This window comes from Lagopus muta, chromosome 29 (assembly GCF_023343835.1).
Source record: "Lagopus muta isolate bLagMut1 chromosome 29, bLagMut1 primary, whole genome shotgun sequence".
Classification (NCBI taxonomy): Eukaryota; Metazoa; Chordata; class Aves; order Galliformes; family Phasianidae; genus Lagopus; species Lagopus muta.
Window position 1 is genome coordinate 154,528 of NC_064461.1, and position 24,372 is coordinate 178,899.

At 53.8% G+C, this 24,372-nt stretch overlaps 11 protein-coding genes and 1 long non-coding RNA gene across 12 annotated transcripts; 6 read left to right on the forward strand and 6 right to left on the reverse strand.

Moving 5' to 3' along the window:
- Positions 1-827: 827 nt before the first annotated feature.
- LOC125685786 (claw keratin-like) lies at positions 828-1,217 on the reverse strand. Its single transcript, XM_048929191.1, has one exon. The coding sequence runs from the start codon at positions 1,215-1,217 to the stop codon at positions 828-830; it is 390 nt and encodes a 129-aa protein (XP_048785148.1).
- A 948-nt stretch (positions 1,218-2,165) lies between these two features.
- LOC125685850 (claw keratin-like) lies at positions 2,166-3,253 on the forward strand. Its single transcript, XM_048929297.1, has 2 exons — positions 2,166-2,376; positions 2,473-3,253. The coding sequence occupies exon 2, from the start codon at positions 2,494-2,496 to the stop codon at positions 2,881-2,883; it is 390 nt and encodes a 129-aa protein (XP_048785254.1). The 5' UTR covers positions 2,166-2,376; positions 2,473-2,493; the 3' UTR covers positions 2,884-3,253.
- Positions 2,199-6,894, forward strand: LOC125685859 (uncharacterized). Its single transcript, XR_007373521.1, has 3 exons — positions 2,199-2,280; positions 6,680-6,775; positions 6,872-6,894. It is a non-coding gene; the product is annotated as an uncharacterized LOC125685859 (long non-coding RNA).
- Positions 5,228-5,617, reverse strand: LOC125685852 (claw keratin-like). The gene has a single exon (XM_048929299.1). The coding sequence runs from the start codon at positions 5,615-5,617 to the stop codon at positions 5,228-5,230; it is 390 nt and encodes a 129-aa protein (XP_048785256.1).
- LOC125685626 (claw keratin-like) lies at positions 6,893-7,246 on the forward strand. The gene has a single exon (XM_048928888.1). It carries the CDS (start codon positions 6,893-6,895, stop codon positions 7,244-7,246), a length of 354 nt encoding a protein of 117 aa, XP_048784845.1.
- Positions 7,247-9,589: 2,343 nt separating this feature from the next.
- LOC125685857 (claw keratin) lies at positions 9,590-9,979 on the reverse strand. The gene has a single exon (XM_048929305.1). The coding sequence runs from the start codon at positions 9,977-9,979 to the stop codon at positions 9,590-9,592; it is 390 nt and encodes a 129-aa protein (XP_048785262.1).
- A 1,276-nt stretch (positions 9,980-11,255) lies between these two features.
- On the forward strand, positions 11,256-11,627 carry LOC125685627 (claw keratin-like). Its single transcript, XM_048928889.1, has one exon. It carries the CDS (start codon positions 11,256-11,258, stop codon positions 11,625-11,627), a length of 372 nt encoding a protein of 123 aa, XP_048784846.1.
- Positions 11,628-13,979: 2,352 nt separating this feature from the next.
- Positions 13,980-14,369, reverse strand: LOC125685853 (claw keratin-like). The gene has a single exon (XM_048929300.1). The coding sequence runs from the start codon at positions 14,367-14,369 to the stop codon at positions 13,980-13,982; it is 390 nt and encodes a 129-aa protein (XP_048785257.1).
- Positions 14,370-15,915: 1,546 nt separating this feature from the next.
- On the forward strand, positions 15,916-16,305 carry LOC125685854 (claw keratin-like). The gene has a single exon (XM_048929302.1). It carries the CDS (start codon positions 15,916-15,918, stop codon positions 16,303-16,305), a length of 390 nt encoding a protein of 129 aa, XP_048785259.1.
- Positions 16,306-18,654: 2,349 nt separating this feature from the next.
- Positions 18,655-19,044, reverse strand: LOC125685855 (claw keratin-like). Its single transcript, XM_048929303.1, has one exon. It carries the CDS (start codon positions 19,042-19,044, stop codon positions 18,655-18,657), a length of 390 nt encoding a protein of 129 aa, XP_048785260.1.
- A 1,258-nt stretch (positions 19,045-20,302) lies between these two features.
- Positions 20,303-20,692, forward strand: LOC125685851 (claw keratin-like). The gene has a single exon (XM_048929298.1). The coding sequence runs from the start codon at positions 20,303-20,305 to the stop codon at positions 20,690-20,692; it is 390 nt and encodes a 129-aa protein (XP_048785255.1).
- Positions 20,693-23,024: 2,332 nt separating this feature from the next.
- On the reverse strand, positions 23,025-23,414 carry LOC125685856 (claw keratin-like). The gene has a single exon (XM_048929304.1). The coding sequence runs from the start codon at positions 23,412-23,414 to the stop codon at positions 23,025-23,027; it is 390 nt and encodes a 129-aa protein (XP_048785261.1).
- Between the last annotated feature and the right edge of the window lie 958 nt (positions 23,415-24,372).

The window sequence follows — 24,372 nt, forward strand, 5'->3', positions numbered from 1 at the left end:
GCCTAATGAGTGCAGTATGCATTTAATACAGTAATAACACACTCTGAGAGCACAAAGCGAATGAGAAATGCTTTGAACTCCTCAGACTGTGTAGCATGAAGTCATTGGAGTCATTGCACATTTCTGGTTAACAAAACGATCTCTGGTAACAAATACATTCAGTGATAATTTTTATGCAAAATCTCACTTGATATTAATGAGGTTAATACCTTGTTAGCATCTACTGCATGCTGCAGCTCAAGGGTGTAAAAAACAAGGTGTTGAATCTTCACAGACAGCTTCCTGATCTCTAATAATGTGACTTGAGATTCATTACCAAAAATTTTTGAGCCAATGTAGAACATAAGAAGAGCAGATACAGACAAATCAACCAAAAGCCAAGTTGCAGATGGAATAAAGATTCTTTAATGCAAATGGAGAAGGCAGTAGGCAGTGATACAGAAAAACCACAACATAGAAATAATGAATTGCAATCGTGCAAACCACAAGGCTGTAGCAAGTCTCAATCCAGGGCTTCACCGCAGAAAATCCTCTTCTTAGCATCGTTCAGGAGGCTCAGAGCTGGTCAGAGTAGGGAGAGCCTCATCCAAGGATGAGCACTGCTTTGCTGTACACAAGTACAGGGAAACTTCTGGAGGCACTGTTGGAAACCCTGAGCCCTAGACTGCAGATTTCAGAGGCTGAACTGAGCAAAAAGCAAGGAGTACAGATTTAAAGTAACTAATTTGGAACAGCCATAAGAGGGATGGGAAGGGACATCTGATGGTAGAAGAGGAGGTTTTTAAGACCCAGCAGATGCAGCACTGTAGTGTGTGGATATTTGGGGTTTAGCAGGACCCGCAGCTGCCGCTGAGGTACCTGTAGCCTCGGCCCCAGCTGCCATATCCACAGCTGCCAAAGCCTCCATAGCCCCCAAAGCCTCCAAGGCCAGAAGAGCCTCCATAGCCTCCCAGGCCTCCATAGCCCCCAAAGCCGGCACTACGTCCAAAGCTGCCACCCAAGCCAGATCCAACGGCGGGGACTCCTGCTGAGCCAACCACGGAGCTCTGTGGGAAGGAGCTGAGGATGGGCCCAGGGAAGGTGACCACGGTGGCCGGGGGTTGGATCACCACAGTGGAGTCGGGGCACTGGCGCACGCAGGGCTCATTGTAGCTGTCAGCCAGTGGGGCTGGGGTGGCAACACCGCAGGCAGGAGCACACAGGCTGGAGCAGGACATCCTTCGGTTCAGGAGATGAAGCTGTGAGAGTAGGCAGAGCCATAGTCAGAGTAGAAATGGAACACAATTCCTTCATGCCTCTCTTCTATTTGGAGCATGTGCTGAGAGCCCTGAGAAGCCTCAGAGAGCTGCACTTACCCAGGAGCTGAAGGGAGTCAAGTGGAGGAAGCTGGATAGAGGACTGCAAAGTGTTCAGCACTTTTATACTATCCCAGAGAGCCTGAGGCATGCACTCGAGGGCAGTGGTGGCAGAAGCTCCCAATAATCATGAAATAAACCAAATACGCATCATGACTCACAGGAAAAGATGCAGAGCAACTATTTCACTTCCCATTGGGTACACTGAGACAAAAACGTGCCTCGGAGAACAGCAAGGGGATGAGAAGGCCACATGGCTACACACAATCACTTGAAATAAGAGGTGCTGCTCTTGCTGATGTGTTATGAACCAATAACCCCCAGTGTGTTCCTACTGCCTTGTCACGTTAATGCTCACACACAAAGAAATCACAGCTGTAGATGTACCCTTGGCTGGTAAGTCAAAACGACCCATGCTGCACTGGACAAATAGCTGCCAACAATCAGAGATGCTCTGACTTCCCAACCCAATGGCGTCCTCCCATTTGCCACTGAAGGGTGGTGGCAGTTGTTTGGGAGCTGTTCCAGGAGGGGGGGATCATTTCATCGCTTTTTCCAAAGTTTACTGGCCCATAAAACAGTGGTAATGAAGGTAATGATAGACATTGTGTCTGTGAGCAGGATTGCAAAGTGCTTTGTCTGCAGGATACCTGTGAGTCTTTCTCATAGACAAAGTTTGGGATTAGGAACAAATTGGGGTTTACAGGTGTTGTGAGGTCAGCATCAGCAGCACGTGGTCTGTCTTTCATGTAATTGCTTGTAATCACCTGTCCCTCTCATCAGCTTCTTGTTCTCCAGAGCATGCTTACATCCCAATATCTCCATTGATGAAGGATTTAATTGCTCTGCCTCACACCTCAAGTGTCATGAAGCGTGTTGGCTTTATTTAAAGACTATCTGGAACTTCTGCCAATGCCACTCTCAGGTCAGTGCCCCGGGCTGCCTGGGATAGGTATAAAAGAGCTGAGCACTTTGCAGTCCTCTATCCAGCTTCTTCCACTTGACTCCCTTCAGCTCCTGGGTAAGTGCAGCATTCAGAGGCTTCTCAGGGCTCTCTCTCTGCCTCCATCCATATGGCTTTCCTAAGCTCTTTCCTTACTGTGAGTTCCCTTTGCAGGACTCCTTGACTGTGTCGAAGATGTCCTGCTCCAGCCTGTGTGCCCCTGCCTGCGGTGTGGCCACCCCAGCCCCACTGGCTAACAGCTTCAATGAGCCCTGCGTGCGCCAGTGCCCCGACTCCACCGTGGTGATCCAACCCCCAGCCACCGTGGTCACCTTCCCCGGGCCCATCCTCAGCTCCTTCCCACAGAGCTCCGTGGTTGGCTCAGCAGGAGTCCCCGCTGTTGGATCGGGCTTGGGTGGCAGCTTTGGACGTAGTGCCGGCTTTGGGGGCTATGGAGGCTTTGGGGGCTATGGAGGCTCTTATGGCCTTGGGGGCTTTGGGGGCTATGGAGGCCTTGGCAGCTGTGGATATGGCAGCTGGGGCCGAGGTCTTGGGTCCCTCGGGGGCAGCTGCGGGCCCTGCTAAGCACAGCACGGCCTCCTGCCCTGGTCAAAGGGAAGCTCCAGAGAAGTCCTAGGACATCCCCACCTGATGCCATGAAAAAGTGTTTCCCTTTGGCACTGCTGGGCTCTGGCGTTTGGACACCTTGTACCTGCACGGGGACCAGCACTATCTTCCTCTACTCCAAGTTAGGTTCGCTTTAGGACTCGCAGCTCTGTGATGACACTGTCATGTGCTGGCTGCCTGCTCCTTGACCTCTGTCCTGTGCAAGAGATTGGGGACATCCTCTGGCCAGGGGCTGCCCTTCCACCAACTCTCGCAAACGTGGAACCTGCAATAAAATCTGTCTTGCATCACAGTTTCCATCTCTGAGTTTTCCTTCACATCTCCTCGATCCCTAGTTCCCACTGAAGTCACAAAGGCTCTTTGGGGCCACCACTTCCAGCTTACAGCTGAGCCTTCTCAGGATCTCTGTGGGCACTGCCCCATCCCCTCTCACCTGCCCTGAGCAGCAAAAGATTCAGCAGCAGCTGCCCCAGGCAGGCTCCATACTGCACCTTCAGTACTTGCTCCTCCCTCACCGCTCTCCCCCACTTCTCTGCTCCTGGTTTCTGCCCCTTGCAGCTCAAGAAGACTTCTTGGCTCCATACAGAGCTCAGTGTCTGCTCTTGAGTGTCCCTGTAGTTGGCCTTAGTGATGTGGGGTCTGTGGACAGGCGTGCAGCCTTCTGAAGGGCACAAACAGTTCCAGAGACTCCTGTGATGCCCAGAGGCAAAGGAAGGAAGGTGAGAGCTTATGAGCAACCTTGTCTACAGCCTCTCAACATTCTTTCCTGCTCCGCTTCTTTCCAGAGCTCCACATAGCATCGAGGATGCTGATTTTCCCCACCATTGCTCAGAAACAATTTCACAGCAGCTGTGAAAAATTGCTCTGACAGGGCAGCACAGCCGTGCTTCACTCTGCCCCATGTAGTGAATGCAGTGCTGGGCCCTTGGCTGTCTTTCATCTCATACAAACCTCCTGGACTCAGGTCACCCAAATAACCCCCCACCTCAGCGGGATGGGGCCCAGCCAGCACCTCCCACCAATGGGCCCTCACCCAGCCCACATGGGTCACCACAGGAGGCAAAACATGGGGTTTGGCTGAGCACACTCCCACAGCAGCCAGCAGACACGTGGGGAAGGAAGGGAGAAACTGAGCTGTAGCCCAAGGCACGGGAGGAAGGACAATTTTCTGCTCATCCAGTGTAGGAAACCCATGGCTGTTCCTGAAATTTGCTGCCTTTTCACCCTTCCCTGTCTTCCAGTTGCTGATGAGTGTGTTCTCCTGAGGTCCCCAGCAGTGACCAGCCTGCTGCTCCACTGCCCACCTTGATTTCTCTGGCGGGTGACGCCTGTGCACAAGACGAGTGCACAGTGCTGGGATTGTGGAAATAGAAGATGTCTGGGGCACAAAAAGGATGTAAGGAGAGGAGGGCCTCCAAACTCTGACTCAAGACCTTGGTGCTCTCCGGGTCAGGATGGCTGTGCTCCATTCATGGCTGTGAGGGCCACCTTGGGAACGAGGGGTGGTAATTCCCTTACTGTCTCCAGTGTCCCCCTCCAGGATCTGAACACAGGGACACTGTTAGCAGCTGGCAGCAGCCCTGTCCATGCTCTGCTTGTCTCCCCATTTAGCCTTGCCTCCATTTGTTATCACTGGCATAACAGGAAAAGGAAGAGAAAGAAGGCATGTAGAGGCCAGGTTGTGCAGATCTCATGGAAGAGGTTGTGCGGGACACCCATTGAGTGTTAACATACTGAAGTGAGGTTTGTTTCAGAGGTGTCATTGGACCGGTTATCGAAGAGAGGAGGCTCAGCGGGATGTGCTCTGCAGGACCCTCTATGCACTGTGATCCTCAGCAGTAATGCACCACCCCAACTGCCAAATGTCCCAGAGCCAGTGCTGTGGGAGCAGCTAGCAGCCCAGACTCAGAGTCTCTGAGATAAAGGGCAATTAGGGAAGGACAAGGAAGACAAAATACAGGGGTCGAGAGTGCAGTGTAAGAGAGCTTTTATTGCAGGTCCAGAGGAGGAGGAGGGAGGTGGCAGAAGGGCAGCCCCTGGCCGGGGGCTGTCCTAGTCTTCTTGCAGAGAGCAGAGGACAGGAGCAGGCAGCCAAAGCTGGGCCATGCTATCATGGGTAAGCCGGTGCAGAAGCAAAGGTCGGGCAGAACAAAGACAGACAGAGGTGGTCCCCATGCAGGCATGCGGTATCCAAGGTTTGCATCCAGCGATGCTGAAGGGAAGCCCATCGTCACGGCATCAGGTGGGAATGTGCTGGGGCTTCTCCAGAGCTCTCTTTCACTGTCCAGATGCAGTGCTGTGCTTAGCAGGGCCCGCAGCTGCCGCTGAGGTACCTGTGGCCTCGACGGAAGCCACCATATCCACAGCTGCCAAAGCCTCCATAGCCCCCAAAGCCTCCAAGGCCAGAAGAGCCTCCATAGCCTCCCAGGCCTCCATAGCCCCCAAAGCCGGCACTACGTCCAAAGCTGCCACCCAAGCCCGATCCAACGGCGGGGACTCCTGCTGAGCCAACCACGGAGCTCTGTGGGAAGGAGCTGAGGATGGGCCCGGGGAAGGTGACCACGGTGGCCGGGGGTTGGATCACCACAGTGGAGTCGGGGCACTGGCGCACGCAGGGCTCATTGTAGCTGTCAGCCAGTGGGGCCGGGGCGGCCACACCGCAGGCAGGAGCACACAGGCTGGAGCAGGACATCCTTCGGTTCAGGAGATGAAGCTGTGAGAGTAGGCAGAGCCATAGTCAGAGTAGAAATGGAACACAACTCCTTCATGCCTCTCTTCTATTTGGAGCATGTGCTGAGAGCCCTGAGAAGCCTCAGAGAGCTGCACTTACCCAGGAGCTGAAGGGAGTCAAGTGGAGGAAGCTGGATAGAGGACTGCAAAGTGTTCAGCACTTTTATACTATCCCAGAGAGCCTGAGGCATGCACTCGAGGGCAGTGATGGCAGAAGCTCCCAATAATCATGAAATAAACCAAATACGCATCATGACTCACAGGAAAAGATGCAGAGCAACTATTTCACTTCCCATTGGGTACACTGAGACAAAAACGTGCCTCGGAGAACAGCAAGGGGATGAGAAGGCCACATGGCTACACACAATCACTTGAAATAAGAGGTGCTGCTCTTGCTGATGTGTTATGAACCAATAACCCCCAGTGTGTTCCTACTGCCTTGTCACGTTAATGCTCACACACAAAGAAATCACAGCTGTAGATGTACCCTTGGCTGGTAAGTCAAAACGCCCCATGCTGCACTGGACAAATAGCTGCCACCAATCAGAGATGCTCTGACTTCCCAACCCAATTGCATCCCACTCTTTGCCACTGAAGTTTGGTGGCAGTTGTTTGCGAGCTGTTCCAGGAGGGGGGGATCATTTCATCGCTTTGTCTGAAGTGTACCAGCCCATAAAACAGTGGTAATGAAGGTAATGATAGACATTGTGTCTGTGAGCAGGATTGCAAAGTGCTTTGACTGCAGGATACCTGTGAGTCTTTCTCATAGACAAAGTTTGGGATTAGGAACAAATTGGGGTTTACAGGTGTTGTGAGGTCAGCATCAGCAGCACGTGGTCTGTCTTTCATGTAATTGCTTGTAATCACCTGTCCCTCTCATCAGCTTCTTGTTCTCCAGAGCATGCTTACATCCCAATATCTCCATTGATGAAGGATTTAATTGCTCTGCCTCACACCTCAAGTGTCATGAAGCGTGTTGGCTTTATTTAAAGACTATCTGGAACTTCTGCCAAGCCACTCTCAGGTCAGTGCCCCGGGCTGTCTGGGATAGGTATAAAAGAGCTGAGCACTTTGCAGTCCTCTATCCAGCTTCTTCCACTTGACTCCCTTCAGCTCCTGGGTAAGTGCAGCATTCAGAGGCTTCTCAGGGCTCTCTCTCTGCCTCCATCCATATGGCTTTCCTAAGCTCTTTCCTTACTGTGAGTTCCCTTTGCAGGACTCCTTGTCTGTGTGGAAGATGTCCTGCTCCAGCCTGTGTGCCCCTGCCTGCGGTGTGGCCGCCCCGGCCCCACTGGCTAACAGCTTCAATGAGCCCTGCGTGCGCCAGTGCCCCGACTCCACCGTGGTGATCCAACCCCCAGCCACCGTGGTCACCTTCCCCGGGCCCATCCTCAGCTCCTTCCCACAGAGCTCCGTGGTTGGCTCAGCAGGAGTCCCCGCTGTTGGATCGGGCTTGGGTGGCAGCTTTGGACGTAGTGCCGGCTTTGGGGGCTATGGAGGCTTTGGGGGCTATGGAGGCCTTGGCAGCTGTGGATATGGCAGCTGGGGCCGAGGTCTTGGGTCCCTCGGGGGCAGCTGCGGGCCCTGCTAAGCACAGCACGGCCTCCTGCCCTGGTCAAAGGGAAGCTCCAGAGAAGTCCTAGGACATCCCCACCTGATGCCATGAAAAAGTGTTTCCCTTTGGCACTGCTGGGCTCTGGCGTTTGGACACCTTGTACCTGCACGGGGACCAGCACTATCTTCCTCTACTCCAAGTTAGGTTCGCTTTAGGACTCACAGCTCTGTGATGACACTGTCATGTGCTGGCTGCCTGCTCCTTGACCTCTGTCCTGTGCAAGAGATTGGGGACATCCTCTGGCCAGGGGCTGCCCTTCCACCAACTCTCGCAAACGTGGAACCTGCAATAAAATCTGTCTTGCATCACAGTTTCCATCTCTGAGTTTTCCTTCACATCTCCTCGATCCCTAGTTCCCACTGAAGTCACAAAGGCTCTTTGGGGCCACCACTTCCAGCTTACAGCCGAGCCTTCTCAGGATCTCTGTGGGCACTGCCCCGGCCCCTCTCACCTGCCCTGAGCAGCAAAAGATTCAGCAGCAGCTGCCCCAGGCAGGCTCCATACTGCACTTTCAGTACTTGCTCCTCCCTCACCGCTCTCCCCCACTTCTCTGCTCCTGGTTTCTGCCCCTTGCAGCTCAAGAAGATTTCTTGGCTCCATACAGAGCTCAGTGTCTGCTCTTGAGTGTCCCTGTAGTTGGCCTTAGTGATGTGGGGTCTGTGGACAGGCGTGCAGCCTTCTGAAGGGCACAAACAGTTCCAGAGACTCCTGTGATGCCCAGAGGCAAAGGAAGGAAGGTGAGAGCCTATGAGCAACCTTGTCTACAGCCTCTCAACATTCTTTCCTGCTCCGCTTCTTTCCAGAGCTCCACATAGCATCGAGGATGCTGATTTTCCCCACCATTGCTCAGAAACAATTTCACAGCAGCTGTGAAAAATTGCTCTGACAGGGCAGCACAGCCGTGCTTCACTCTGCCCCATGTAGTGAATGCAGTGCTGGGCCCTTGGCTGTCCTTCATCTCATACAAACCTCCTGGACTCAGGTCACCCAAATAACCCCCCACCTCAGCGGGATGGGGCCCAGCCAGCACCTCCCACCCATAGGCCCTCACCCAGCCCACATGGGTCACCACAGGAGGCAAAACATGGGGTTTGGCTGAGCACACTCCCACAGCAGCCAACAGACAGGTGGGGAAGGAAGGGAGAAACTGAGCCGTAGCCAAAGGCAAGGGAGGAAGGTCAATTTTCTGCTCATCCAGTGTAGGAAACCCATGGCTGTTCCTGATATTTGCTGCCTTTTCACCCTTCCCTGTCTTCCAGTTGCTGATGAGTGTGTTCTCCTGAGGCCCCAGCAGTGACCAGCCTGCTGCTCCACTGCCCACCTTGATTTCTCTGGCGGGTGACGCCTGTGTACAAGACGAGTGCACAGTGCTGGGATTGTGGAAGTAGAAGATGTCTGGGGCACAAAAAGGATGTAAGGAGAGGAGGGCCTCCAAACTCTGACCCAAGACCTTGGTGCTCTCCGGGTCAGGATGGCTGTGCTTCATTCATGGCTGTGAGGGCTACCTTGGAAACGTGGGGTGGTAATTCCCTTACCCTCTCCACTGTCCCCCTCCAGGATCTGAACACAGGGACACTGTTAGCAGCTGGCAGCAGCCCTGTCCATGCTCTGCTTGTCTCCCCACTTCCCCTTGCCTCCACTTGTTATCACTTGCATAACAGGAAAAGGAAGAGAAAGAAGGCATGTAGAGGCCAGGTTGTGCAGATCTCATGGAAGAGGTTGTGCGGGACACCCATTGAGTGTTAACATACTGAAGTGAGGTTTGTTTCAGAGGTGTCATTGGACCGGTTATAGAAGAGAGGAGGCTCAGCGGGATGTGCTCTGCAGGACCCTCTATGCACTGTGATCCTCAGCAGTAATGCACCACCCCAACTGCCAAATGTCCCAGAGCCAGTGCTGAGGGAGCATCTTGCAACCCAGGCTCAGAGTCTCTGAGATAAAGGGCATTTAGGGAAGGACAAGGAAGACAAAATACAGGGGTCGAGAGTGCAGTGTAAGAGAGCTTTTATTGCAGGTCCAGAGGAGGAGGAGGGAGGTGGCAGAAGGGCAGCCCCTGGCCGGGGGCTGTCCTAGTCTTCTTGCAGAGAGCAGAGGACAGGAGCAGGCAGCCAAAGCTGGGCCATGCTATCATGGGTAAGCCGGTGCAGAAGCAAAGGTCGGGCAGAACAAAGACAGACAGAGGTGGTCCCCATGCAGGCATGCAGTATCCAAGGTTTGCATCCAGCGATGCTGAAGGGAAGCCCATCGTCACGGCATCAGGTGGGAATGTGCTGGGGCTTCTCCAGAGCTCTCTTTCACTGTCCAGATGCAGTGCTGTGCTTAGCAGGGCCCGCAGCTGCCGCTGAGGTACCTGTGGCCTCGACGGAAGCCACCATATCCACAGCTGCCAAAGCCTCCATAGCCCCCAAAGCCTCCAAGGCCAGAAGAGCCTCCATAGCCTCCCAGGCCTCCATAGCCCCCAAAGCCGGCACTACGTCCAAAGCTGCCACCCAAGCCAGATCCAACGGCGGGGACTCCTGCTGAGCCAACCACGGAGCTCTGTGGGAAGGAGCTGAGGATGGGCCCGGGGAAGGTGACCACGGTGGCCGGGGGTTGGATCACCACAGTGGAGTCGGGGCACTGGCGCACGCAGGGCTCATTGTAGCTGTCAGCCAGTGGGGCTGGGGTGGCAACACCGCAGGCAGGAGCACACAGGCTGGAGCAGGACATCCTTCGGTTCAGGAGATGAAGCTGTGAGAGTAGGCAGAGCCATAGTCAGAATAGAAATGGAACACAACTCCTTGATGCCTCTCTTCTATTTGGAGCATGTGCTGAGAGCCCTGAGAAGCCTCAGAGAGCTGCACTTACCCAGGAGCTGAAGGGAGTCAAGTGGAGGAAGCTGGATAGAGGACTGCAAAGTGTTCAGCACTTTTATACTATCCCAGAGAGCCTGAGGCATGCACTCGAGGGCAGTGGTGGCAGAAGCTCCCAATAATCATGAAATAAACCAAATACGCATCATGACTCACAGGAAAAGATGCAGAGCAACTATTTCACTTCCCATTGGGTACACTGAGACAAAAACGTGCCTCGGAGAACAGCAAGGGGATGAGAAGGCCACATGGCTACACACAATCACTTGAAATAAGAGGTGCTGCTCTTGCTGATGTGTTATGAACCAATAACCCCCAGTGTGTTCCTACTGCCTTGTCACGTTAATGCTCACACACAGAGAAATCACAGCTGTAGATGTACCCTTGGCTGGTAAGTCAAAACGACCCATGCTGCACTGGACAAATAGCTGCCAACAATCAGAGATGCTCTGACTTCCCAACCCAATGGCGTCCTCCCATTTGCCACTGAAGGGTGGTGGCAGTTGTTTGGGAGCTGTTCCAGGAGGGGGGGATCATTTCATCGCTTTTTCCAAAGTTTACTGGCCCATAAAACAGTGGTAATGAAGGTAATGATAGACATTGTGTCTGTGAGCAGGATTGCAAAGTGCTTTGTCTGCAGGATACCTGTGAGTCTTTCTCATAGACAAAGTTTGGGATTAGGAACAAATTGGGGTTTACAGGTGTTGTGAGGTCAGCATCAGCAGCACGTGGTCTGTCTTTCATGTAATTGCTTGTAATCACCTGTCCCTCTCATCAGCTTCTTGTTCTCCAGAGCATGCTTACATCCCAATATCTCCATTGATGAAGGATTTAATTGCTCTGCCTCACACCTCAAGTGTCAGGAAGCGTGTTGGCTTTATTTAAAGACTATCTGGAACTTCTGCCAATGCCACTCTCAGGTCAGTGCCCCGGGCTGTCTGGGATAGGTATAAAAGAGCTGAGCACTTTGCAGTCCTCTATCCAGCTTCTTCCACTTGACTCCCTTCAGCTCCTGGGTAAGTGCAGCATTCAGAGGCTTCTCAGGGCTCTCTCTCTGCCTCCATCCATATGGCTTTCCTAAGCTCTTTCCTTACTGTGAGTTCCCTTTGCAGGACTCCTTGATAGTGTGGAAGATGTCCTGCTCCAGCCTGTGTGCCCCTGCCTGCGGTGTGGCCACCCCAGCCCCACTGGCTAACAGCTTCAATGAGCCCTGCGTGCGCCAGTGCCCTGACTCCACCGTGGTGATCCAACCCCCAGCCACCGTGGTCACCTTCCCCGGGCCCATCCTCAGCTCCTTCCCACAGAGCTCCGTGGTTGGCTCAGCAGGAGTCCCTGCCATTGGATCGGGCTTGGGTGGCAGCTTTGGACGTAGTGCCGGCTTTGGGGGCTATGGAGGCTCTTCTGGCCTTGGAGGCTTTGGGGGCTATGGAGGCTTTGGCAGCTGTGGATATGGCAGCTGGGGCCGAGGTCTTGGGTCCCTCGGGGGCAGCTGCGGGCCCTGCTAAGCACAGCACGGCCTCCTGCCCTGGTCAAAGGGAAGCTCCAGAGAAGTCCTAGTACATCCCCACCTGATGCCATGAAAAAGTGTTTCCCTTTGGCACTGCTGGGCTCTGGCGTTTGGACACCTTGTACCTGCACGGGGACCAGCACTATCTTCCTCTACTCCAAGTTAGGTTCGCTTTAGGACTCACAGCTCTGTGATGACACTGTCATGTGCTGGCTGCCTGCTCCTTGACCTCTGTCCTGTGCAAGAGATTGGGGACATCCTCTGTCCAGGGGCTGCCCTTCCACCAACTCTCGCAAACGTGGAACCTGCAATAAAATCTGTCTTGCATCACAGTTTCCATCTCTGAGTTTTCCTTCACATCTCCTGGATCCCTAGTTCCCACTGAAGTCACAAAGGCTCTTTGGGGCCACCACTTCCAGCTTACAGCCGAGCCTTCTCAGGATCTCTGTGGGCACTGCCCCGGCCCCTCTCACCTGCCCTGAGCAGCAAAAGATTCAGCAGCAGCTGCCCCAGGCAGGCTCCATACTGCACCTTCAGTACTTGCTCCTCCCTCACCGCTCTCCCCCACTTCTCTGCTCCTGGTTTCTGCCCCTTGCAGCTCAAGAAGACTTCTTGGCTCCATACAGAGCTCAGTGTCTGCTCTTGAGTGTCCCTGTAGTTGGCCTTAGTGATGTGGGGTCTGTGGACAGGCGTGCAGCCTTCTGAAGGGCACAAACAGTTCCAGAGACTCCTGTGATGCCCAGAGGCAAAGGAAGGAAGGTGAGAGCTTATGAGCAACCTTGTCTACAGCCTCTCAAGATTCTTTCCTGCTCCGCTTCTTTCCAGAGCTCCACATAGCATCGAGGATGCTGATTTTCCCCACCATGGCTCAGAAACAATTTCACAGCAGCTGTGAAAAATTGCTCTGACAGGGCAGCACAGCCGTGCTTCACTCTGCCCCATGTAGTGAATGCAGTGCTGGGCCCTTGGCTGTCCTTCATCTCATACAAACCTCCTGGACTCAGGTCACCCAAATAACCCCCCAGCTCAGCGGGATGGGGCCCAGCCAGCACCTCCCACCAATGGGCCCTCACCCAGCCCACATGGGTTACCACAGGAGGCAAAACATGGGGTTTGGCTGAGCACACTCCCACAGCAGCCAACAGACACGTGGGGAAGGAAGGGAGAAACTGAGCCGTAGCCAAAGGCAAGGGAGGAAGGACAATTTTCTGCTCATCCAGTGTAGGAAACCCATGGCTGTTCCTGAAATTTGCTGCCTTTTCACCCTTCCCTGTCTTCCAGTTGCTGATGAGTGTGTTCTCCTGAGGTCCCCAGCAGTGACCAACCTGCTGCTCCACTGCCCACCTTGATTTCTCTGGCGGGTGACGCCTGTGCACAAGACGAGTGCACAGTGCTGGGATTGTGGAAATAGAAGATGTCTGGGGCACAAAAAGGATGTAAGGAGAGGAGGGCCTCCAAACTCTGACCCAAGACCTTGGTGCTCTCCGGGTCAGGATGGCTGTGCTTCATTCATGGCTGTGAGGGCCACCTTGGGAACGAGGGGTGGTAATTCCCTTACTGTCTCCAGTGTCCCCTCCAGGATCTGAACACAGGGACACGGTTAGCAGCTGGCAGCAGCCCTGTCCATGCTCTGCTTGTCTCCCCATTTAGCCTTGCCTCCACTTGTTATCACTGGCATAACAAGAAAAGGAAGAGAAAGCAGGCATGTAGAGGCCAAGTTGTGCAGATCTCATGGAAGAGGTTGTGCGGGACACCTGTTGGGTGTTAACATACTGAAGTGAGGTTTGTTTCAGAGGTGTCATTGGACCGGTTGTAGAAGAGAGGAGGCTCAGCGGGATGTGCTCTGCAGGACCCTCTATGCACTGTGATCCTCAGCAGTAATGCACCACCCCAACTGCCAAATGTCCCAGAGCCAGTGCTGTGGGAGCATCTTGCAGCGCAGGCTCAGAGTCTCTGAGATAAAGGGCAATTAGGGAAGGACAAGGAAGACAAAATACGGGGGTCAAGAGTGCAGTGTAAGAGAGCTTTTATTGCAGGTCCAGAGGAGGAGGAGGGAGGTGGCAGAAGGGCAGCCCCTGGCCGGGGGCTATCCTAGTCTTCTTGCAGAGAGCAGAGGACAGGAGCAGGCAGCCGAAGCTGTGCCATGCTGTCACGGTCACGGGTAAGCCGGTGCAGAAGCAAAGGTCGGGCAGAACAAAGACAGACAGAGGTGGTCCCCATGCAGGAACGTGGCATTCAAGGTTTGCATCCAGCGATGCTGAAGTGAAGCCCATCGTCACGGCATCAGGTGGGGATTTGCTGGGTCTTGTGCAGAGCTCTCCTTCATTTTTGTCCAGATGCAGTGCTGTGCTTAGCAGGGCCCGCAGCTGCCGCTGAGGTACCTGTGGCCTCGACGGAAGCCACCGTATCCACAGCTGCCAAAGCCTCCATAGCCCCCAAAGCCCCCAAGGCCAGAAGAGCCTCCGTAGCCTCCCAGGCCTCCATAGCCTCCAAAGCCAGCACTACGTCCTAAGCTGCCACCCAAGCCAGATCCAATGGCAGGGACTCCTGCTGAGCCAACCACGGAGCTCTGTGGGAAGGAGCTGAGGATGGGCCCGGGGAAGGTGACCACAGTGGCTGGGGGTTGGATCACCACGGTGGAGTCAGGGCACTGGTGAACGCAGGGCTCATTGTAGCTGTCAGCCAGTGGGGCTGGGGCGGCCACACCGCAGGCAGGAGCACACAGGCTGGAGCAGGACATCTTCCACACAGTCAAGGAGTCCTGCAAAGGGACCCACAGTGTGGAAAGGGAAGGGGAGAGCCATATGGATGGAGAGGCAGGGAGAGAGCCCTGAGAAGCCTCAGAGAGCTGCACTTACCCAGGAGCTGAAGGGAGTCAAGTGGAAGAAGCTGGATAGAGGACTGCAAAGTGCTCAGCTCTTTTATACCCATCCCTGACTGCCCAAGGCATACATGGGAGGGCGGTGGTGGCAGAAGTCCCAGATAATCTTTAAATAAAGCCAACACATTTCATGACACACAAGGAGTGATGCTGATTAATTATATCATCATCGGATACATGGAGTAGTAAGTGTTCCATGTCATAGAGGGACATGGTGGGTAGGACCAAATTTCAAATGACATTACATTCTGTTCTAGGCACTGCAGAATCTGAACTAATAACCCTCATACACCTAGGCTGTTCTTCATTGCATTCTTACGGATTTGAATAGTCTTGGGCATTTTGCAGTATATGCTTTTTGTGACTGAGCTTACCACCAGCACACCTGTCATTGTATCTCTTTTGCTGGATGGAAAGCTGAAGTTTTAAAGGATTGATGAAAAACCCCCTCTGTCATTGTAGGTCTCAGTCCTGCCATCTCCTCATGCCAGTGAGAGATGCAGGTGCTGTCCGGGCGATGTTCATGAGCCCACTCCAAGCTCACTCCAAGAAAGTATTTTGCTGCAGGTTTTAAGTATTCAGGGATGCCTAATCCACTTCATGGCACTGAAAAATCAGGAGCAACAAATTCAAGCTTGACAAAGTTTGGGGATCAGTAGGATCTGATATGGGGACATATGAGGTGGAGGATGGTAGAGCATACAAGGGTAAGAGGACATGGCTTAGGTCATGTTCAGCCTTCTCAGTTGAGGAGGCTACAAGGATCAAGGGAAGACAATACAAGTTTGGGGTCTGTCTCAAGTGGGTTGTTCACTTCATCTCTGTCCTCAAACTTCCACCACCTCTGTTTTTCAGCCCATAAAAGGGCGGTAATGAAAGTCATTGCATTTATAAGCAGGATTGCAAAGTGCATCCTTCACAAGATTTGTGTGATTCTTACACTTTGGGATTAGAAACACATCAGTGATTATTGGTTCCAGAAAGACAGCATCAGCAGTACCTGGTCTTTAATATAATTGCATATAGACATCTGAAGAGAACATCACATCCTTATTCCTCAGGGGATGTTTGCTCCTCAGTCCAAAAGACAGGGAGGGAAATAATTGCTCAGCATCACTCCTTGAGTGTTATGAAACACGTTGCTTTTTTTTTTCGCAATTCCCTGGGTCTTCTGCCACCACCACCCTCCCATCTATGCCCTGGGCTGTCTGGGATAGGTATAAAAGAGCCGAGCACTTTGCAGTCCTCTATCCAGCTTCCTCCACTTGACTCCCCTCAGCTCCTAGGTAAGTGCAGCTCTCTGAGGCCTCTCAGGGCTCTCTCCCTGCCTCTCCATCCATACAGGTCTCCCCAACCCTTTCCTTACTTTGAGTTCCCTTTGCAGGACTCCTTGATAGTGTGGAAGATGTCCTGCTCCAGCCTGTGTGCTCCTGCCTGCGGTGTGGCTGCCCCGGCCCCACTGGCTGACAGCTACAATGAGCCCTGCGTGCGCCAGTGCCCTGACTCCACCGTGGTGATCCAACCCCCAGCCACCGTGGTCACCTTCCCCGGGCCCATCCTCAGCTCCTTCCCACAGAGCTCCGTGGTTGGCTCAGCAGGAGTCCCTGCTGTTGGATCTGGCTTGGGTGGCAGCTTTGGACGTAGTGCTGGCTTTGGAGGCTATGGAGGCCTGGGAGGTTATGGAGGCTCTTACGGCCTTGGGGGCTTTGGGGGCTATGGAGGCTTTGGCAGCTGTGGATATGGTGGCTTCCGTCGAGGCCACAGGTACCTCAGCGGCAGCTGCGGGCCCTGCTAAGCACAGCACTGCATCTGGACAAAAATGAAGGAGAGCTCTGGAGAAGCCCCAGCACATTCCCACCTGATGCCGTGACGATGGGCTTCCCTTCAGCATCGCTGGATGCAAACCTTGAATGCCACGTTGCTGCATGGGGACCACCTCTGTCTGTCTTTGTTCTGCCCGACCCTTGCTTCTGCACCGGCTTACCCATGACAGCAAGGCCCAGCTTCGGCTGCCTGCTCCTGTCCTCTGCTCTCTGCAAGAAGACTAGGACAGCCCCCGGCCAGGGGCTGCCCTTCTGCCACCTCCCTCCTCCTCCTCTGGACCTGCAATAAAAGCTCTCTTACACTGCACTCTTTACCCCCATATTTTGTCTTCCTTGTCCTTCCCTAATTGCCTTATATCTCAGAGACACTGAGCCTGGGCTGCAAGATGCTCCCACAGCACTGGCTCTGGGACATTTGGCAGTTGGGGCGGTGCATTACTGCTGAGGATCACAGTGCATAGAGGGTCCTGCAGAGCACATCCCGCTGAGCCTCCTCTCTTCGATAACCGGTCCAATGACACCTCTGAAACAAACCTCACTTCAGTATGTTAACACCCAACAGGTGTCCCGCACAACCTCTTCCATGAGATCTGCACAACTTGGCCTCTACATGCCTGCTTTCTCTTCCTTTTCTTGTAAAGCCAGTGATAACAAGTGGAGGCAAGGCTAAATGGGGAGACAAGCAGAGCATGGACAGGGCTGCTGCCAGCTGCTAACAGTGTCCCTGTGTTCAGATCCTGGAGGGGACACTGGAGACAGTAAGGGAATTACCACCCCACGTTCCCAAGGTGGCCCTCACAGCCATGAATGAAGCACAGCCATCCTGACCCGGAGAGCACCAAGGTCTTGAGTCAGAGTTTGGAGGCCCTCCTCTCCTTACATCCTTTTTGTGCCCCAGACATCTTCTACTTCCACAATCCCAGCACTGTGCACTCGTCTTGTGCACAGGCGTCACCCGCCAGAGAAATCAAGGTGGGCAGTGGAGCAGCAGGTTGGTCACTGCTGGGGACCTCAGGAGAACACACTCATCAGCAACTGGAAGACAGGGAAGGGTGAAAAGGCAGCAAATATCAGGAGCAGCCATGGGTTTCCTACACTGGATGAGCAGAAAATTGTCCTTCCTTCCTTACCTTTGGCTACAGCTCAGTTTCTCCCTTCCTTCCCCACGTGTCTGTTGGCTGCTGTGGGAGCGTGCTCAGCCAAACCCCATGTTTTGCCTCCTGTGGTAACCCATGTGGGCTGGGTGAGGGCCCATTGGTGGGAGGTGCTGGCTGGGCCCCATCCCGCTGAGGTGGGGGCTTATTTGGGTGACCTGAGTCCAGGAGGTTTGTATGAGATGAAGGACAGCCAAGGGCCCAGCACTGCATTCACTACATGGGGCAGAGTGAAGCACAGCTGTGCTGCCCTGTCAGAGCAATTTTTCACAGCTGCTGTGAAATTGTTTCTGAGCCATGGTGGGGAAAATCAGCATCCTCGATGCTATGTGGAGCTCTGGAAAGAAGCGGAGCAGGAAAGAATCTTGAGAGGCTGTAGACAAGGTTGCTCATAGGCTCTCACTTTTCTTCCTTTGCCTCTGGGCACCACAGGAGTCTCTGGAACTGTTTGTGCCCTTCAGAAGGCTGCACGCCTGTCCACAGACCCCACATCACTAAGGCCAACTACAGGGACACTCAAGAGCAGACACTGAGCTCTGTATGGAGCCAAGAACTCTTCTTGAGCTGCAGCAGGTAGAGCCATGGGCAGAGAAGTGGGGGAGAGCGGTGAGGGAGGAGCAAGTACTGAAGGTGCAGTATGGAGCCTGCCTGGGGCAGCTGCTGCTGAATCTTTTGCTGCTCAGGGCAGGTGAGAGGGGATGGGGCAATGCCCAGAGAGATCCTGAGAAGGCTCAGCTGTAAGCTGGAAGTGGTGGCCCCAAAGAGCCTTTGTGACTTCAGTGGGAACTAGGGATCCAGGAGATGTGAAGGAAAACTCAGAGATGGAAACTGTGATGCAAGACAGATTTTATTGCAGGTTCCATGTTTGCGAGAGTTGGTGGAAGGGCAGCCCCTGGCCAGAGGATGTCCCCAATCTCTTGCACAGGACAGAGGTCAAGGAGCAGGCACTCAGTTCTGGGCTGTGATGTCACGGGGTGTCCAGACCTGAAGCTGAAGTACAAGCACAGCAAAGGAACACAGAGCACAGAGTCACTGTGCAGGGACAGGAAGACTGAGCACCTGTGCCCAGCAATGGCGAAGGGAAACCCTGTCTCTTGGTGTCAAGTGAGGATGTGCTGGGGCTTTTGCAGAGCTCCCCTTCGACCATGGGCAGAGGCAGTGCTGTGCTTAGCAGGGCCCGCAGCTGCCGCTGAGGGATCCAAGACCATGGCGAAAGCCACCATATCCACAGCTGCCAAAGCCTCCATAGCCCCCAAAGCCTCCAAGGCCAGAAGAGCCTCCATAACCTCCCAGGCCTCCATAGCCCCCAAAGCCAGCACTACGTCCAAAGCTGCCACCCAAGCCAGATCCAATGGCGGGGACTCCTGCTGAGCCAACCACAGCGTTCTGTGGGAAGGAGCTGAGGATGGGCCCGGGGAATGTGACCACGGTGGCTGGGGGTTGGATCACCACGGTGGAGTCGGGGCACTGGCGCACGCAGGGCTCATTGTAGCTGTCAGCCAGTGGGGCCGGGGTGGCCACACCGCAGGCAGGAGCACACAGGCTGGAGCAGGACATCTTCCACACAGTCAAGGAGTTCTGCAAAGGGAACCCAAAGTAAGGAAAAGGTTGGGGAGACCAGTATGGATGGACGCAGAGAGAGAGCCCTGAGAAGCCTCTGAGAGCTGCACTTACCAGAAGCCGAAGGGAGTCAAGTGGAGGAAGCTGGATAGAGGACTGTAGAAGCCCTCAGCTCTTTTATACCCATCTCAGACAGCCTGAGACATACATGAGAGGGTAGTGGTTGCAGAAGCTGCCAATAATCATGAAATAAACCAAATACGCATCATGACTTACTGGAGAAGATGCAGAGCAATTATTCCACTTCCCATTGGGAACACTGAGACAAAAAACATGCCTTGGAGAGCAGCAAGGGGATGAGAAGGTCACATGGCTATGCATGATTACTTCAAAGAGAAGGTGTTGCTCTTGCTGATGTGTTTTGAACAAATTAGCCCCAGTGTCGTCCTAATGCCTTGGCAGATTAGCATTCACAAACAAAGACATCATAGCTGTAGATGTACCCTTGGCTGGCAAGTCAGAAATGCCCCATGCTCCACTGGGCAGGGAGCTGCCAACAATCAGAGATGCTCTGACTTCCCAACCCAATGGCGTCCTCCCATTTGCCACTGAAGGGTGGTGGCAGTTGTTTGGGAGCTGTTTCCAGGAGGGGGGGATCATTTCATCGCTTTTTCCAAAGTTTACTGGCCCATAAAACAGTGGTAATGAAGGTAATGATAGACATTGTGTCTGTGAGCAGGATTGCAAAGTGCTTTGTCTGCTGGATACCTGTGAGTCTTTCTCATAGACAAAGTTTTGGATTAAGAACAAATTGAGGTTTACAGGTGTTGCGAGGTCAGCATCAGCAGTGCATGGCTTGTCTTTCATGTAATTGCTTGTAATAATCTGTCCCTCTCATCAGCTTCTTGTTCTCCAGGGCATCCTTACAACCCAATATCTCCATTGATGAAGGATTTAATTGCTCTGCCTCACTCCTCGAGTGTCATGAAACGTGTTAACTTTATCTAATGATTTTCTGGGACTTCTGCCACCACAACCCTCCCATCTACGCCCTGCGCTGTCTGGGATAGGTATAAAAGAGCTGAGGGATTCTGCAGTCCTGTATCCAGCTTCCTTCACTTGACTCCCTTCAGCTCCTGGTAAGTGCAGCTCTCTGAGGCTTCTCAGGGCTCTCTCTCTGCCTCCATTCATACAGGTCTCCCCATCCCTTTCCTCACCGTGGGTCCCTTTGCAGGACTTCTTGATTGTGTGGAAGATGTCCTGCTCCAGCCTGTGTGCTCCTGCCTGCGGTGTGGCCGCCCCGGCCCCACTGGCTAACAGCTTCAATGAGCCCTGCGTGCGCCAGTGCCCTGACTCCACCGTGGTGATCCAACCCCCAGCCACCGTGGTCACCTTCCCCGGGCCCATCCTCAGCTCCTTCCCACAGAACGCTGTGGTCAGCTCAGCAGGAGTCCCCGCCATTGGATCTGGCTTGGGTGGCAGCTTTGGACGTAGTGCCGGCTTTGGCGGCTATGGAGGCCTGGGAGGCTATGGAGGCTCTTCTGGCCTTGGGGGCTTTGGGGGCTATGGAGGCTTTGGCAGCTGTGGATATGGTGGCTTTCGCCGTGGTCTTGGATACCTCAGTGGCAGCTGTGGGCCCTGCTAAGCACAGCACTGCCTCTGCCCATGGTTGAAGGAGATCTCTGGAGAAGCCCCAGCACATCCCCACCTGACGCCGTGAGGAAGGGCTCCCCTTTGGAATTACAGGTCTCTGGAGATTGGACATCTCTTGCCTGCTTGGGGAACACCTCCATCTTCCTCTGCTCTGTTTGATCTTTGCTTCAAGACCCACTCTCATGTCATGACACAACCCAGCACTGGCTGCCTGCTCCTGTCCTTCTGGCCTCTGCACGGAGACAAGAGCAGCCTCTGGCCAGATGCTGCCCTTCTGCCATCTCCCTCCTCCTCCCCTGGACCTGCAATAAAAGCTCTCTTACACTGCAGTTTTGACCCCAATGTTTTTATTGTCCTTGTCCTTCCCTAATTGCCTTATATCTCAGAGACTCTGAGTCTGGACTGCTAGCTGCTCTCATCACATTGCCTCTGGGACATTTGGCTGTTGTGGCAATACATTACTGCTGAGGATCACAGTTGACAGAGAGTCCTTAAGAGCACATCCTACTGAGTCTCCTCCCTTCTCATATGTTATAGTCGTAAGCACAATCCTCTTGAGTGTGTTAGCATTCATTGGATGTCCCATGAAGCCTCCTCCACCCCCTTTGGTCATCCAGTGCTCTCCATGCCTTATTTCTCTTCCTTTTCTCATCCAGCCAGTGATCACATGTGCAGGTCATAGGAAGTGGGGAGACATGCATGGTTAGGGCTGCTGTCACCTGTTAATAGTGCCCCTGTGTTCAAATCCTGGAGGGGACCCTAGAGGGGGTAAGGGAGGCATCAATCCATGTTCACAAGGATCCACTCTCAGCGAAGAATGGAGCACAGCTGTCCTGATCCAAAGGGCACAAAGGTCTTGAGTCAGATTTTGAAGTCCCTCCTCTCCTTATGTCTCACTCTTCCCCAAACATTTTCTGGTCCCATAATCCCAGCACTGTGCACTCGTCTTGCACAGAGGTGATTCCTGCCAGGGAAGTAAAGGTGGGTAGCTGAGCAAAAGGTTGGTCACTGCTGGGGACCTCAGGAGAACACACTCATCAGCAACTGGAAGACAGGGAAGGTGAAAAGGCAGCAAATTTCAGGAACAGCCATGGGTTTCCTACACTGGATGAGCAGAAAATTGCCCTTCCTCCCGTGCCTTGGGCTACAGCTCAGTTTCTCCCTTCCTTCCCCACCTGTCTGCTGGCTGCTGTGGGAGTGTGTTCAGCCAAACCCCATGTTTTGCCTCCTGTGGTGACCCATGTGGGCTGGGTGAGGGCCTATGGGTGGGAGGTGCTGGCTGGGCCCCATCCCGCTGAGGTGGGGGGTTATTTGGGTGGCCTGAGTCCAGGAGGTTTGTACGAGATGAAAGACAGCCAAGGGCCCAGCATTGCATTCACTGCAGAGGACTGAGTGAAGTATGTCTGCCTTGGCAGGCTGAGCAGTGTGTCACAGCTACTGCGGATTTTCTACCTGGCAACTGCGGGGAAGAACAAACCATATTGCTATGTGAAGCTCTGGGTAAACAAGGAGCAAGAAGAAATCTTGAGAGGATAGAGACAAGGTTGCTGAGTGGCTTTCAGCATCCTTCCTCATGGCCCCATGACTTCACAGAAGCTCTGATGTAGCCTTTTCACTTTGGGAGGCTGCACCTGTGTCTGTGGACCCCACAGCAGGAAGTCCATCTATAGGGGTGCTCAGCAGCAGACAGTGAAATCACTGGTAGGCCACGAGCACGCCTTGAGCTTCAGCAGACATGAAGCAGGTGCACAGATGAGTGTGAGAGTTCTAAGGGTGCAGCAGGTTCTGTAGGCACTGTATGGGGTCCAGATGGGGTGAGCTCCGGCTGGAGCCGTGTGGCCTGCAGCAGATGAGAGAGGAGGGGGCAGTGCCCAGAGTGCTCCTGAGAAGGCCCAGCTGGGAGATTTTGGAAATGGCCCCAACAGGTCTTTGCAGCTGCAGTGGGAACTGGGGACAGAGGAGGTGTGAAGGAAAACCCAGAGATGGAAACTGTGATGCAAGACAGATTTTATTGCATGTCCAGGGGGAGAGGATGGAGGTGGCAGAAGGGCAGCCCCTGGCCAGAGGCTGTCCCCATCTCCTTGCAGAAGGCAGAAGGACATAAGCAGGCAGTCAGCACAGGGCTGCATAATCGTGGGGCAGAGAATCTTGAAGCGAAGATCAAGGGGAGCAGAGGAAGAAAGAGCTGGTCCCTGTGCAGGCATGGAGAATCCAATCCCGGACTCAGCAATGCCGAAGGGGAGCCTTCCTCACAGCATCAGGTGGGGATGTGCTGAGGCTTCTCCAGAGCTCTCCTTCGACCAGGGCCATAGGCGGTGTTGTACTTAGCAGGGCCCGCAGCTGCCACTGAGGTATCCGAGACCACGGCGCAAGCCACCATATCCACAGCTGCCAAAGCCTCCATAGCCCCCAAAGCTCCCAAGGCCATAAGAGCCTCCATAGCCTCCCAGGCCTCCATAGCTGCCAAAGCCGGCACTACGTCCAAAGCTGCCACCCAAGCCAGATCCAACAGCAGGGACTCCTGCTGATCCAACCACGGAGCTCTGTGGGAAGGAGCTGAGGATGGGCCCGGGGAAGGTGACCACGGTGGCTGGGGGTTGGATCACCACGGTGGAGTCGGGGCACTGGCGCACGCAGGGCTCATTGAAGCTGTTAGCCAGTGGGGCTGGGGCGGCCACACCGCAGGCAGGGGCACACAGGCTGGAGCAGGACATCTTCCACACAGTCAAGGAGTCCTGCAAAGGGAACTCAAAGTAAGGAAAGATCTTAGGAAAGCCATATGAATGGAGGCAGAGAGAGAGCCCTGAGAAGCCTCAGAGAGCTGCACTTACCCAGGAGCTGAAGGGAGTCAAGTGGAGGAAGCTGGATAGAGGACTGTAGAAGCCCTCAGCTCTTTTATACCCATCCCAGACAGCCTGAGGCATGTACTCGAGGGCGGTGGTGGCAGAAGCTCCAGATAATCGTTAAATAAAGCAACAATGCTTAATGACACACAGTGAGAGATGCAGAGCAATTATTTCCCTTCCCACTGTGTACACAGAGGTGAAAAGGCACCCTGGAGAACAGCAAGGGTATGAGAAAGTCACATGGCTATACACAATTACTTCAAAGACAAAGTGATGCCATGTCTTGGATAGGCACACTCTTGGCTGCATAAGGAACTGGCTGGCAGGACGGGCCCAGAGAGTGGCGGTGAATGGAGTTAAATCCAGCTGGTGACCCATCATAACTGGTGTTCCCCAGAGGTCAGTGCTGGTGCCTGTCCTCTTCAGTATCTTTATTGATTACCTGGGTGAGTGCATTGAGTGCAGCCTCAGTAAGTTTGGCTGGACACGTCGATCTGCCTGGGGGTTGCGAGGCCCTGCAGGGGGATCTGGAGTCTAAATTGCTGGGCTGAAGCCAATGAGATGAGGTTCAACAAGACCAAATGCTGGGTCCAGTACTTTAGCCAGAACAATCCCAGGCAACACTACAGGCTTGGGGCTGAGTGTCTGGAAGACTGTGTAGAGGAAATGGACCTAGGAATACTGATTAATGCTCAAGTGAACATGAGCCAGCATTGTGTCCAAGTCTCCAAGAGTGCTAATGGCATCCTGGCTTGGATCAGAAATAGTGTTGCCTGCAGGAACATAGAAGTAATTGTCCCCCTGTACTCAGCTGTGGTGAGGCCAC

Coding starts and splice junctions, on each gene's coding strand:
- LOC125685786 (XM_048929191.1), bottom strand. CDS start 1,217: ATGTCCTGCTCCAGCCTGTGTGCTCCTGCCTGCGGTGTTGCCACCCCA.
- LOC125685850 (XM_048929297.1), top strand. CDS start 2,494: ATGTCCTGCTCCAGCCTGTGTGCCCCTGCCTGCGGTGTGGCCACCCCA.
- LOC125685852 (XM_048929299.1), bottom strand. CDS start 5,617: ATGTCCTGCTCCAGCCTGTGTGCTCCTGCCTGCGGTGTGGCCGCCCCG.
- LOC125685626 (XM_048928888.1), top strand. CDS start 6,893: ATGTCCTGCTCCAGCCTGTGTGCCCCTGCCTGCGGTGTGGCCGCCCCG.
- LOC125685857 (XM_048929305.1), bottom strand. CDS start 9,979: ATGTCCTGCTCCAGCCTGTGTGCTCCTGCCTGCGGTGTTGCCACCCCA.
- LOC125685627 (XM_048928889.1), top strand. CDS start 11,256: ATGTCCTGCTCCAGCCTGTGTGCCCCTGCCTGCGGTGTGGCCACCCCA.
- LOC125685853 (XM_048929300.1), bottom strand. CDS start 14,369: ATGTCCTGCTCCAGCCTGTGTGCTCCTGCCTGCGGTGTGGCCGCCCCA.
- LOC125685854 (XM_048929302.1), top strand. CDS start 15,916: ATGTCCTGCTCCAGCCTGTGTGCTCCTGCCTGCGGTGTGGCTGCCCCG.
- LOC125685855 (XM_048929303.1), bottom strand. CDS start 19,044: ATGTCCTGCTCCAGCCTGTGTGCTCCTGCCTGCGGTGTGGCCACCCCG.
- LOC125685851 (XM_048929298.1), top strand. CDS start 20,303: ATGTCCTGCTCCAGCCTGTGTGCTCCTGCCTGCGGTGTGGCCGCCCCG.
- LOC125685856 (XM_048929304.1), bottom strand. CDS start 23,414: ATGTCCTGCTCCAGCCTGTGTGCCCCTGCCTGCGGTGTGGCCGCCCCA.